The sequence below is a fragment of the Sus scrofa genome, chromosome 6 (assembly GCF_054392235.1).
Source record: "Sus scrofa isolate SSC_HxYL_T2T_F1_AM1 chromosome 6, Sscrofa_HxYL_maternal_Yorkshire_Landrace_v2.0, whole genome shotgun sequence".
In the NCBI taxonomy this organism is placed as follows: domain Eukaryota; kingdom Metazoa; phylum Chordata; class Mammalia; order Artiodactyla; family Suidae; genus Sus; species Sus scrofa.
The window spans coordinates 108,173,140-108,185,539 of NC_139388.1; the positions used below are offsets into that span (position 1 = coordinate 108,173,140).

Here is a 12,400-nt window from a genome sequence, read left to right on the forward strand (position 1 = left end):
AGGAATCTCTAGAAAATCAGTCTTCCCAGGCCCGAATTTTTATACATGAGTTTTGACAGAACCACTGCTGCTAGTCCTAGAATTGAAGTCTTATACACTGATCCACTCACCAGTTTGATGAAGTCTTTTCAGTTTGGATCAGATATCAAGGTACTAGGTATGCCTTGGAGGATAGTTCAAACTTCAGGTCATGACAACTTGGTTTTCTCAACAAGCCTGATCAAGATTGAGGGGAGGAAGCTCCTGCAGTAGAGACTGGAGGTGGTTTCCCACCCTGGATGTCCATTAGAGTCACGGGTAATGGACCCCTAAGGCCCCATGTCCCGTCTCTGTGTCTGCATCGGGTCCTAGGAATCTGCATTCTTATCCACCCACATTAGATTTTGTTGCAGACAGTCCAAGGACCACTCTTGGGGAAGCACTCACTGCCGTGTGGGCCTCGCCAGCTTTCTTAGCCAGAGAAGAAGAGGTTGGGTAGACATGTAGCGTCCCCACCTGTGCCTTCAAAGGGTGGTGGTGACGGGGTTGCTTTTCTTGAGGAAAACATCTCTGCAGGGAATTGACTGGAATCCCAAGTCCTCCAAAGAATGCCTCACCCTCCCTAAATCTGTCTCTCCACGAAGGAATCTCCTGAGTCCAGATGCCAGCTCGGGAAGAATTCCAGAACTTACCCTGTCTTCTTAGCACCTGAGGCTTTAAGCTTTTTGGGGATCCTTTTTAGTGAGACTGGTTTTGGAAGTAGTAAGAATAGGCCTGGGATTTTATCAGAGAGGCTCTTTTACATGGAGCTACGCGTCTCTAATCTGGCTCATCTTCATAATCAATTATTCAACCTGTTTTTAAAATCTGGGGAAATTTGCGTTTAAGAAGACTATCCAGGATGATTTTCATGTATACAAAATTTTGAACCAATGTAATAATTAAAATTCTTGAAGTTCAACTTTGATCGGAAGTTCCCCACCAGATCCCCTTTTTTGTTTCTCCGAGTTGATGTGTTCATTCAAACAGTATTTGCTGAATCTCAGCTGTGTGCCAGGTGTATCTAGCTCTGCTTGGAAGTTGTGGCGTGATCCTAACTGGCTGCTCTTTGCCCTCACATCTGCCCTGGATCCGTCACAGGTACTGCCGCTGCTCAGTCTCCTTTGTACCTCTTCTGCTTTTAGAGCTGGTCTGCCTCCTACCTGAGTTGGTTGTGGGAACTTCCGAGGTGGTTTCTAGCTTCCTCCTCCCCAGTTTATCCTCCCCACCCCCCCACTCATCCTCACTCCCCTGACCTCAGCCACCACTCAGGTCCTGGCCCCAGGCCCAGTTCCTGAGGGTGAGTCCAAGGCCTTTCGTCATCTCACCTTTGCCTCAGGCTCCACAGTCCCCTCCTGGTCACTGTCCTCTGGGAACCTCCTTTGCTTGATCCGATGAACCCCTGACGCACATTTTTGCCCCAGAACAAGTATTTTCTTCCCCCCTGAAGCCTTCCTTGACTCTCCCATGCAACTTTTTTCACCCTTTGTCTAGTCTTCCTAAGTCACCAAAATAGCCTGATCACAAGGCATTATGTATATTAAGACAGTATTTGTGCCTCTTTCTCTTGTTAGACAGACTTCTGAGGGAAAGAGGCAGAATTTTATATTATAAGGACTTAACTCTGGTGCCTGTCATGAACCAGGTACTCTGTTTGACCTTGTGAAAATCTTCGCAGGAGTTCCCTTCCAGCACAGTGGGTTAAAAATCCGTGGTTGTCACCACAGTGGCTCCAGTCGCTGCTGTGGTACAGGTTCACTCTCTGACTGGGACCCGCCATGTACCCTGGGCTAAGCCAAAAAAAAAAAAAAGGAAACTGGGGCAGACAGAGACACAGTTCAGTATTTCCCAGTATAGTGAAATGTTTCCATAGGTGGATTACAAATCCTCTGTTGTGTTTTCCTTGAAGGAATCACAGCCCCATGTGATTGTTTCTAAATTAAATCTGCGGAGGTATTACTCGGAGGGGCCTTCCTGGATGCAGCCTTGCAGACTCTCTCTCTCTCTTTTTTTTTTTTGGTCTTTTTGCCATTTCTTGGGCCGCTCCCATGGCATATGGAGGTTCCCAGGCTAGGGGTCGAATTGGAGCTGTAGCCACCAGCCTACACCAGAGCCACAGAAACACGGGATCCGAGCCCGAGCCGCATCTGCAGCCTACACCACAGCTCATGGCAACGCCGGATCCTTAACCCACTGAGCAAGGCCAGGGACCGAACCTGCAACTTCATGGTTCCTAGTCGGATTCATTAACCACTGCGCCACGACGGGAACTTTTTTTTTTTTAAAGACTCTTAACCATGGTGGCAAACAGGCCTGCTGGGGGACTTGGTGTATGCAGGGCACCTGCTGGGAAACCCTGGGTTCTGGTCTGCAGACTTGCACACAGGGACTCATGGTCCTGGGGATGGCAGAGACCCAGGGTCCTGCGGGTCCTGACCACTCGCTCCACAGGGGACACTGGCAGTGGGACATGTGGCTATGCACCTGTCAATCAGCCTTTCCTTGTGGACTTTGGATTCCAGGGGCTCAGATGGAGCCCGCAGACTGTGGCACCCTGGGCGGGAGGGCCTCTCCTCATGCACGGATCCATTCTGATTTTATAAAGCAAGAATTCAAAGGCAGCTAGTGTAAAATAAGAAAAATTGAACAGATTAGCATTCTGCTCTGATGGAAAAAGACAAAGAGGTGCCAGGCAGGGCGAGTTGGAAATATCTTAACTGGGTTAGGCCCCCCTGGGAACTTGGGGCCTGCCTGCCTGGCTCCAAAGAGAAGCTGCTGGAGGCCTCCTCTCCCCACCCTCAGGGAAGTAACACCCTAGTGGCTGAGGACCACCTCCATGTCCATATGTGGCCACTTCCGGGGCTCTGGGATCCTGGCAGGACGGCAGGGACTCAAGCTCCAGAGTTAAGCCCAAAGGGCACCCTCATGGACCCCAGGGGCTGGGAAAGCCCAGTGAGTTGGGTGTGGGGAGGGAGGCTGGGCTCTAGGGACATGCTGGAGGTCAGCCCCTCCTGTCTCGGCCTCATGTAAATGTCTGCCCTGCAGAACAGAATCCCTTTTGGAGATCTCCCTTTTGGAGAAAGTTCTTAAAGGATGTCTAGTGCTCCACAAATGCAGATTTAGCTTGGTTGCGTGGAGGAATCTGGTTGGAGCACAGGTACTCCCAATTTGTGCGGTCACAGAGTGCTAGTGTTTGTTTCCTGAAGTTTCTAGAAGTTTTTGTTCCCACCGAAGCATATTCCTTGGGTCCTGAGTGCAGGCTAGATGGAATGTTGAGGGCAAATTCTCTGTCACATGTGATCTCACAAGGTCCACTTCCCAGCCCTGAGCAGGGCTCTGTTAGGTTGGTGGTAACTGTGCAGCAAGGCTGGGTGGAGGGGTGGCTTCCGTGGCCTCTGTAATCACTTCATGATAGTGTGGCCAAGTAGCCTACATGACAAGAATACTCTAGTTCCTGAAGATGGCAAGAAATCTGGGGTTTTCCTCCAGTTTTTATCATCATTGCTTAGAGCATTTCTGTCACTCAGATGCAGTTAAGGGCATAGGCTCCAGAATCAGACTTGAGTTTGAATATCAGCTTTACCAAGTGCAGCAGCTTTACCAAGTGCGGCGACCTTGGACAATTCTGAACTTCCCTCCATGTAAATGGAAATACTGATACCAAAGGCCTGGGTGGTTGTGAAGAATACATGAGAGAATGTACAGATTAGCATGGTACTTGCTGAGTGATGGACGTGAAACAGTTGTAGTTGTGGTGTTTGTTAGTGGTAGTAACTAGTAATACCAGCTAACTAATAGTAAATAGAAGGTAAACTTAAAACTTACAAAACAGATTTTGATTATATATGAGTGACTTAGAATGTATCCATTTTTGTATTGATAACAATTAGAAATTGTAATATTTTAATAGCTACCTATATCTCAGCAGTTACTCTTAATGCAAATGATTTTTGATTGAACATGTCACCGTTAAATAGTTTTGGCATTTTTTGGAGTTGCTGTTGTGTCTCAGCGGTAATGAACCCAACTAGTATCCATGACGATGCCGGTTCAATCCCTGGCCTTGCTCAGTGGGTTAAGGATCTGGCATTGCCATAAGCTGTGGTGTAGGTCGAATATGCTGCTCAGATCAGGCGTTGGTGTAGGCCAGCAGCTGCAGCTCTGATTCAACCCCGAGCCTGGGTATACCTCTGGTGTGACCCTAAAAAGACCAAAATAAAAATAAAAAATAAATAGTTTTGGCTTGTTTTTTTTGTTGTTGGGGTATTTGCAATTGAATTTACTCATGTATTCCATTTATAAATCTCTACTGCATATCATGATTTACTTTAGTTTCTCTGATCCTCAGGATAAGCTGCTAAGCAAATCTTTAAACTTTTGGTAAATAATTGAATCTTGAGAGCTGCCTGGATTTATTCCAGATACTAGTATATGTTTACTAGAAAATATTTCGTGAGAAAACTCTGATAGTGGGCACCAATGAATTTCTCGCATGAAGGACTATTTGGTCTATTGAAGTTTATGTGTGGAAGGGCCCCTTGGCCTCTGTTAAGTATTTCAGTTGCTGACCTTCTACCGATTCTTCCCAGTTTCAGTTTCTTAATCTGTAGGTGCCTCCCTTGCTTGGAGCTCCCTGCATTTAAGCCAGCCCCAGGTGCACGCTGTGCACCAGTCAGGCCTCTCTGAGCCATTGTGTCTAGTTTTTCATAAAAGTGAGAGTAAACCCGGTCGTTTGCGACATGTTAAGGAATAAGAATGCTTGGCTCAGAATAGGTGGGACCCAGTTGCGGTTGTACAGTAAATTTCTTGGTGAGGGGTATATGCTGTAGAGGAGGGTGGTGCGTACTCAGTCTTTCTTCCAGGGGACATAATCACGGGTGCTGTCTGGTATTGTGGCGACCCTCCTGATGAAAGGAGTGAGTCTATCTGCTAGAAGTACCCAGAATTGAAACGCTCTATGGAATATGATGCTTAAGAAGATACTTGTCTTCAGCTACTCAGGCTACTATAACAAAATCCCTCAGACTGGGTAGTTTAAACAACAGAGATTTATTTCTCATGGTTTTGGAGGCTGAGAAGTCCAAGATCAAGATGCTGATGAGTTCACTTCCTAGTGAGAGCCCTCTCCCTGGCTTGCAGACAGCCGCCTTTTCACTGTCCTCGCGGTGGTGGGGGCCACACTCTGTTCTCTTCCTCTCTCTATTAAGGACTTGGGTCCCATCATGGAGCCCCACCCTCATGACCTCCTTCCTCTAAACCTAATTACCTCCCAAAGCTCCCCCTCCAGATACTGCCTCGCCAGGGGCTAGGGCTTCAGTGTGGGGTCTTGAGGGAGTGCACACTCAGTCCGTAACCATACTTAACTTTTCCAAGCCTCAATCTCATTATCTTCAAAAATATACCTGTACCCAACTATAAAGTGCTTCTGGGATGATAATGTGAGTATAAGTTTGAGAATTTGCTAGTGTAAGCTCTCAGAAAAATAGTTGCTGCTACTGTGATGATGTTAACTCTACCTAGTTCAGAGATGTGATGGATGTATGTTTGGTATTTATTGAAAGAGAACTGGATAAATGTTTCCAGTTCTGAGAATCAGTTAAGATGCATTTCAGGGAGTTACTGTTGCAGCTCAATGGAAATGAATCTGACTAGCATCCATGAGGATGCATGTTTGATCCCTGGCCTCGCTCAGTGGGTTAAGGATCCTGCATTGCTGTGAGCTGTGGTGTAGATCACAGACGTGGCTCAGATCTCAAATTGCTGTGGCTGTGGTATAGGCCAGGGGCTATAGCTCCAATTTGATCCCTAGCCTGGGCACCTCCATATGCCTCGGGTACGGCCCTAAAAAGACAAAAACAGAAGATGCATTTCAGTATCTTCCTTTGTGCGTGCAAGCTCGGGGCAGGGATGCAGCTCTGCAGATGTCCTTTAGTCACATGTTGTTCCTTCCATGTGCACATCTCTGCGTTGCTCACTGTCTTTGCTTTTTCTCTGAATTTTCATGTGTCTTCGGACAGTCTTAAGTTCCTGAATTCATTCCCCCTTCTTTCCTCATTTACTTATTATAAAATATGTTGAATAGTTTTATTAGGTGTACATTGTTTTACTATATTTTTAAACCTTTATTTCAAAAGCCAGTGTTTTCAGTGGGGATACCCACTAAACATGAGTGGGTTACTTAATCATCTGTCTTTTCTGTTCAGAGTCCCACCTCCCCAGGCGTTGACCAGGACAGGCTGATATGAGGGGCCTGAATTTGTTCTCGGGGCTTTACCAAGGCTCGTTCTCGGCTGGGGTGTAGGAGTAAAGTGTTAGGGTGTAAGATTTGGCTCCAAGAGGAAGCTGTTAACCTGGCTCTTCCCCCCAGCCTGGATGGGGTGCCCTTACCCCACCCCTGGGTGGGAGCAGCTGGCCTCCTTGTACTCTGTTTCCCTAGCCTTCATCATATGAAAGGGGCTGTTTTCTTTCTGCTGAGGAAAAAACCCAGCAGTTTGACAGCCTGTATTTTTCTACATTTAGCAACTGGCATTTACACAATAGATTTTCTTGTATAACAGCACATCTTTTAACCATGGTAATTAAAATCATCTTGAATAGATGTAGTTTCACTTAATTATGGATTCTGTGCTTTAGTCGGCGTAAGCTTATTACCCATTTAGTTTATCAGACTGTTGTTTATGGCTGAATGTAGTTGCTTAAGTTATCATTTTTCAGTTTCTTTTAAGAAAAGGCCTATATAATTTGTTATGAATTGTTTTAGATTTGTAACAAAACTCATTTTAAAACTGCTACCATCAGTCAAAGCATAATATAGAGATTGATAACTTGGGTGCTGTTTGATTAACATACATGCTGTGACAGGCAAAAAGGGTATTGTGAGCATGTATTACTTATAGAATATGAAAATTCTGTACTGTTCTAGGTTGCTAAAAAATACCAAAGAGAATGAAAAGATGAACTACTCAGGACTAAATCTTATTTCACTTCTCTTTTTGTAGACATTATTAACATATAAAAGTTGTACACCATGACCCCCAAAATAAGGAACAAAAAAGATATTTATTCCCTTTTCCTCTAAATTAGTTGTCATCTTATGAAATAGATTTTAATTTTCAGCATCATTAGCCTTTAGGGAAATGCAAATTCAAACCAGTATCACTACATATATGTCACCGTGGCTGAAATTAAAAATAGTGACCATGCCAAGTGCTGGCAAGGATGCAGACACTGACCGCTCAGACATTGCTGGTGGGAATGGGAAACAGTACAGCTAGTCTGGTAGCACTGTCTAAAAACGAAGCATGTGATGCCATTCAGCCCAGCAGTCACCTTCGTGGGCTTTTACCCCAGTCAACTGAAGACTTATTTTCACACAAAAACCTGTACATGAATGCTTATAGCAGTTTCTTCAAAATTAGCCAGAAATTTGAAATAGCTCAGCTGTTTCTCAGCAAGTGAATGATTAAACTATCTCACATCCACGCTGTGGAATACCGGGCATCGCTAAAGAGGAACAAACTGTTGGTATACACACCAACCTGGATGATCCTCCGTAGAAATGCGAGTGGGAAAGGCAGTCCCAAAAGTTTGAATACTGTGCGGTTCTGTTCACACAACTTCCTGAAAAATGGCAAGAGTCTCAGAAATGAAGAATGGATTCGTAGTTGCCAGGGATTAAGGAGGGAGGGCAGACGGAAGGGAGGTAGGTGCCTGACTATAAAAGGCCACTCGGACAGAACTTTATGACTGAATCTTAACTGAGTCGGTGTTGATGTCGTGCTGGAATCTTGCGGGATGTTACCATTGGGGGAACCTGGCTAAAGAATACATGGGATCTCTTTGTATTATTTCTTAAACTAGGTATGTGAATGTGTAATGATCATATCTATCACAATATAAAAAGATTAATTTTTTTAAAAATATGAGGTATAAATATTCTGGTAAAATGCTATTTCTACCCCCACCTATTTATTTTTTTAGTCTCTTTTATGGATAGTTCATTTGACCTTTCCTTTATTCCTTCCCTGAGTCATTATTGAGCATTGATAATGTGCTTAACTTGACCTTACTATCAAATTCAAATCAGTTATTATAAAACTGAAATCATACCAAGTTGTAACTGCTTTAGAATTTACCGCATAGAGGGTGCTGCTGTTCTCCCTTATTTAGCAGTAAGCTCTGCAGCTAGTTTGCATCCTCAAAGTCAATTCCCTCTGTAGGTGGACTTGGGGCCTTGGTAACATTAGCTTTAAAATATTCAAAATGTGTTCAGGGCACAGTTGTCATGGCTCTGCTTCCTGGTGTGAAACTACTGGGCCTTGATTACACAGTCATCTGTGTTCAAGAGCAGGAAAATTGTTGGCATGGAATGCGGGCGCCCGCTCATCTGTGAAGAGGGTGGGCCACCCTGTGGGCAGATGTGAGGCAAGACCCCATTTTCCCAGGGATGGCATTCTTCCAGGTCAGCTTTGGGCTTCCCTGACAATGTCGTGTATTGTCTGGGGGCTTTTCGGATCCTGTGACTTTGAACTTAAGCAGCTCAGAAGCTCCTGATGAGCTGGGTTTTAAGAGACCCTGTGCTCGTGGTGAGTGACCTACAGGGTAGGCTGCCAGGGGTCTGGTTCAGAGAAAGTTGGCCCCTCCAGAGCTGTGGCAGGAGTCTTGTTTGGTCCCCAGCCCCAGAGACTGAGTTTTACTCAGTTGTGTTTTGACGTGCTACTGGGAGAGCCTGTGTCCGATGAATAATATGTGGTGCATCCACAACTGGAAATGAAGTTTGACAACCTTAGGGCTATAGGAGGGCTGTTTTTCTAACTAATGGAAGAGTTGGGGGCATGGGCCCCCCACCCTGTGGTCATATGAAGCAAGGAGGGACCCTATCAGGTACCCTTGCTGCCTTTTTGACTCTTTCTAGAGGACCCCTGACAGCCTGGTGATCCTGATTTGTATAGTGAATTGCTGTTAAGGAACAAGAGTAAAAGATTTTCTGTGCTTTGAATTTTGTGGAACATGAACATATGTTCAAGTGAGTTGTATTGAATCACTGAAGGGATTTTTCCTCAAAGTAATGTTATAAGTAGTTTAGAGCTCAGCTCCACCATCTTGTTTATTTAATATGGCACATCTCAGAAACATAGTCAGTTAAGTCTCTTGAAAACCCATCTAACTTACTCATCTTCCAACAGGAATAGTGTGATATCAGGTACCTCTTGGGGGTGAGCTTCAGTCACTTCTGTTTGGCTGCTTGGTCAGAGTGACTATGGTTCCCCGGGTCCCTGACCACAGAAGCGCAGTGGTGGTGGTCTCGGTTCTTTAAGAGGTTCTCTGTGGGTTCTGAACTGCAGGGGGACACTCCTAACGGCAGCTGGCTTGATGCACCATGATGGGAGAAGAAGGGGAACCTCTGTGTGCCTGGCTGGGACACCTCAGATGCTGAGGCAGTCTGGGGTTGTCACGTGGGAGACGAGCAGCAGCCGTGTTGGCACAGGGTGAAGGTTAACAACAATGCATAGTCTGGTGCACAAATGAATGATGCAGCTTCATCAGTACAGTTTTTTCGTTGTCATTGTTTTTAGATCCACAAACTCAGTGGTAACATCTCATTGAATTTTCTCGTCTTTTGTAGTCTCAAACCATGAATTATGTGGGACAGCTGGCCGGGCAGGTGATTGTCACTGTGAAGGAGCTCTACAAGGGCATTAACCAGGCCACCCTGTCTGGGTGCATCGATGTCATCGTGGTGCGGCAGCAGGATGGCACCTACCAGTGCTCGCCTTTCCACGTTCGCTTCGGGAAGCTGGGGGTCCTGAGGTCCAAGGAGAAGGTGGTGAGTACAGAGTGCATCCCATTCCCCAGGAGGGTGAAAAGCTCGGTGGCGTTACAGCGAGCTCTCGAGACCTCTGTTTTGGATTTTGTCATGAAAACCTGTGTAGTGCTGAAGACCATGGTATGAGAAGTCAGCCTTTATGTACTGTTTTTGAAGTTGCTTCTAAATTTAAAAAGCCCTACTGTAGGAAGTCTCAGGGAAAGAAAAGTGAAAATCATTTTAATGATTCTATCTGTTGCAACTCAGAAGATCAAAACAGAAACTAGAGTTACAAATGGGGAAGTTAGGTGTATTTAGAAAAAGTTTCTTTACCTTATACAGCACTTTAAAATATTTAGTGTGATGCTTTCAGACCAGTTGTGAATGAGCATGCTGAAGAATACATTGATCTAAGCAAAATTAATGCCATATCTGCGTTTGTTTTGACAAAGCTGTAGAGTCTTAATTTGTAATCAGAATTTTATTGTCCCCAAATCTGCCTAAAATGAAAATCTACAAGCTTTTATTTATTTTACAGGAAGCTCATTCAGAGAGAGGTATTTGTGTGGTTTTCCTTTTTTTTTTTTTCATATCCTCTTTCCTTCAGGTTATGGGACACTTGGGGAGTTGGTTAGTATATCTGACCTGATGTCAGTCGTGTTTGAAAACTCAGCTAACAGTAAAACTTTGCAGGTACACAGTAATTACTCTTTGCCTTCTAACTCTTGTCCCACAGTATCTACCCAAGCAATATATGGAGATTTTGTCAGGATTTTAAGGCACAATGAAAGAGCCACACAATTTGTAACACAGAAGTACGTGTTAGAGGACCACTGTCATAAGTTGGAAAAAGTTGGAAACAACCATTTTCAGATTTTGGCCACTTTACGTAACTGATCTTGTTCTTAAGATATTCCCCTATTTTAATTAAATGTATGTTATTTTGACAGTGCCTGAAGAGCCACGTTTCAGGGTGGCAGGGCTTGTGTGGCCTGACCTTAGTTCAGAGTCACCCTTTGAAAACCAGGAGCAGTGCTGATGTATTGAGTGACTTGGGACCTTCCCATTGCAAAACAGTGTTTAACCACAGTTGAGCTTCTCTGGAATTTTTTCTTTCTGATAACGCTAACCCGTGGTACTTTTGGACTGTATCTGCTTTGGAAGAATCAGCAACAAATTGTTTATATACTGAAATTTCCCATTAGTTGTGTTAAGGATCTATTTGTAAAATGCCTTATAAAGCATTTTTTTCTTCACCAGTTATTATCTGAGGTTTGTTTTTTTTTGTTTTGTTTTGTTTGTTTTGTCTTTTTGCCATTTCTTGGGCCGCTCCCATGGCATATGGAGGTTCCCAGGCTAGGGGTTGAATTGGAGCTGTAGCCACCGGCCTACACCAGGGACACAGCAACAGGAGATCCAAGCCGCGTCTGTAACCTATACCACAGCTCACGGCAACGCCAGATCCTTAACCCGATGAGCAAGGTCAGGGACCGAACCTGCAACCTCAAGGTTCCTAGTCAGATTTGTTAACCACTGAGCTACAACGGGAACTCCTGATCTGAGGTTTTGATCAACAGATTGGATAAGTCGTTTGCCCTTCAACATGGAACCTGTGGGCTGGTGTCTGTAAGCATCTGTGCGTCTGTAAATGGTAACTGGGCAGATAAGATCTCTGCATGCTTGATGCCTCTACTTGAGAAAGTAATACAGCTTCTATATGAGGCTATGTAAATCGCTGGGTTAAATATATTGCCAAAACTTTAACTTTTAATAGAAGTCTATTCATGAGACTCAGGATAAGAGTAGTGTTTCCTATTTTTACCCTGGGTAGCCCAGAAACACAAAGGTTTGGGAAGGAAATTTGGTTATTTGAATAAAGCATATCCTTCCTATGACATTAAAACCAAAACCATGTCTGCCCTGAGATACTGTGGCAATTTGGATTAATTATGTTATTTTAGGTCATTTTGGGTTAAGGAAAACTGTTCATTGATTTTAAATTAAGAACCCAATTTTCAAATATGGGGACACTATGAGGTAGACTTGACATCATAACTACCTTAAAACCTCTAGTTAGAGAGATGCAGTATAGTTTCCCACTGCCATTGCCTTGTTCTCGTTTGATAGAATGCAGTGCCCACTGTGTGTTTCATAACTCAGGAGTTGTGTGGGGTTTTTTCCATTTTTTTCAGGAGTTTAATTTTAGATGGTATACCTGCACTTGATATTTTTAAATATTTTTTAACACAGAGCATAATCTAATTACTTATCAAAGTTAAATAACCAGTGTATTGGCAAGATAGTTTCCATTGTGGATGGCAAAAATCCTCCTCACACTAGCTTAGGCAAAATAAATAAATTTGTCTGTCTAAAGTCCAGAAGTATTTGAATTAATCAGTGCTTTATTTAGAGTTTGAAGTCGTTACCAGAACTCTCTCCCCTCTCCTTTCAACTGGGTCTTGGGGACTGTCATTGGCTGCCTGGGTGGGGTATATTGACTGGCCTGGTTTGGGCAGCAGCCACACCAACAGTAGATTGGTCTGAGATAGAGGAAACTAGATACCCAAAGGATGGCGA

At 44.3% G+C, this 12,400-nt stretch overlaps 1 protein-coding gene across 21 annotated transcripts in view; it reads left to right on the forward strand.

The window, feature by feature from the left end:
* Positions 1-12,400, forward strand: part of LPIN2 (lipin 2) — a 102,425-nt gene that overhangs the window by 52,363 nt on the left and 37,662 nt on the right. For 20 of the 21 annotated variants that reach the window (XM_084958103.1, XM_084958098.1, XM_084958091.1 and 17 more), the window contains one exon: positions 9,644-9,844. In XM_084958103.1, coding sequence (XP_084814229.1) covers positions 9,653-9,844 — 192 coding nt within the window. In that variant the 5' untranslated portion in view covers positions 9,644-9,652. 21 annotated transcript variants of the gene reach the window in all.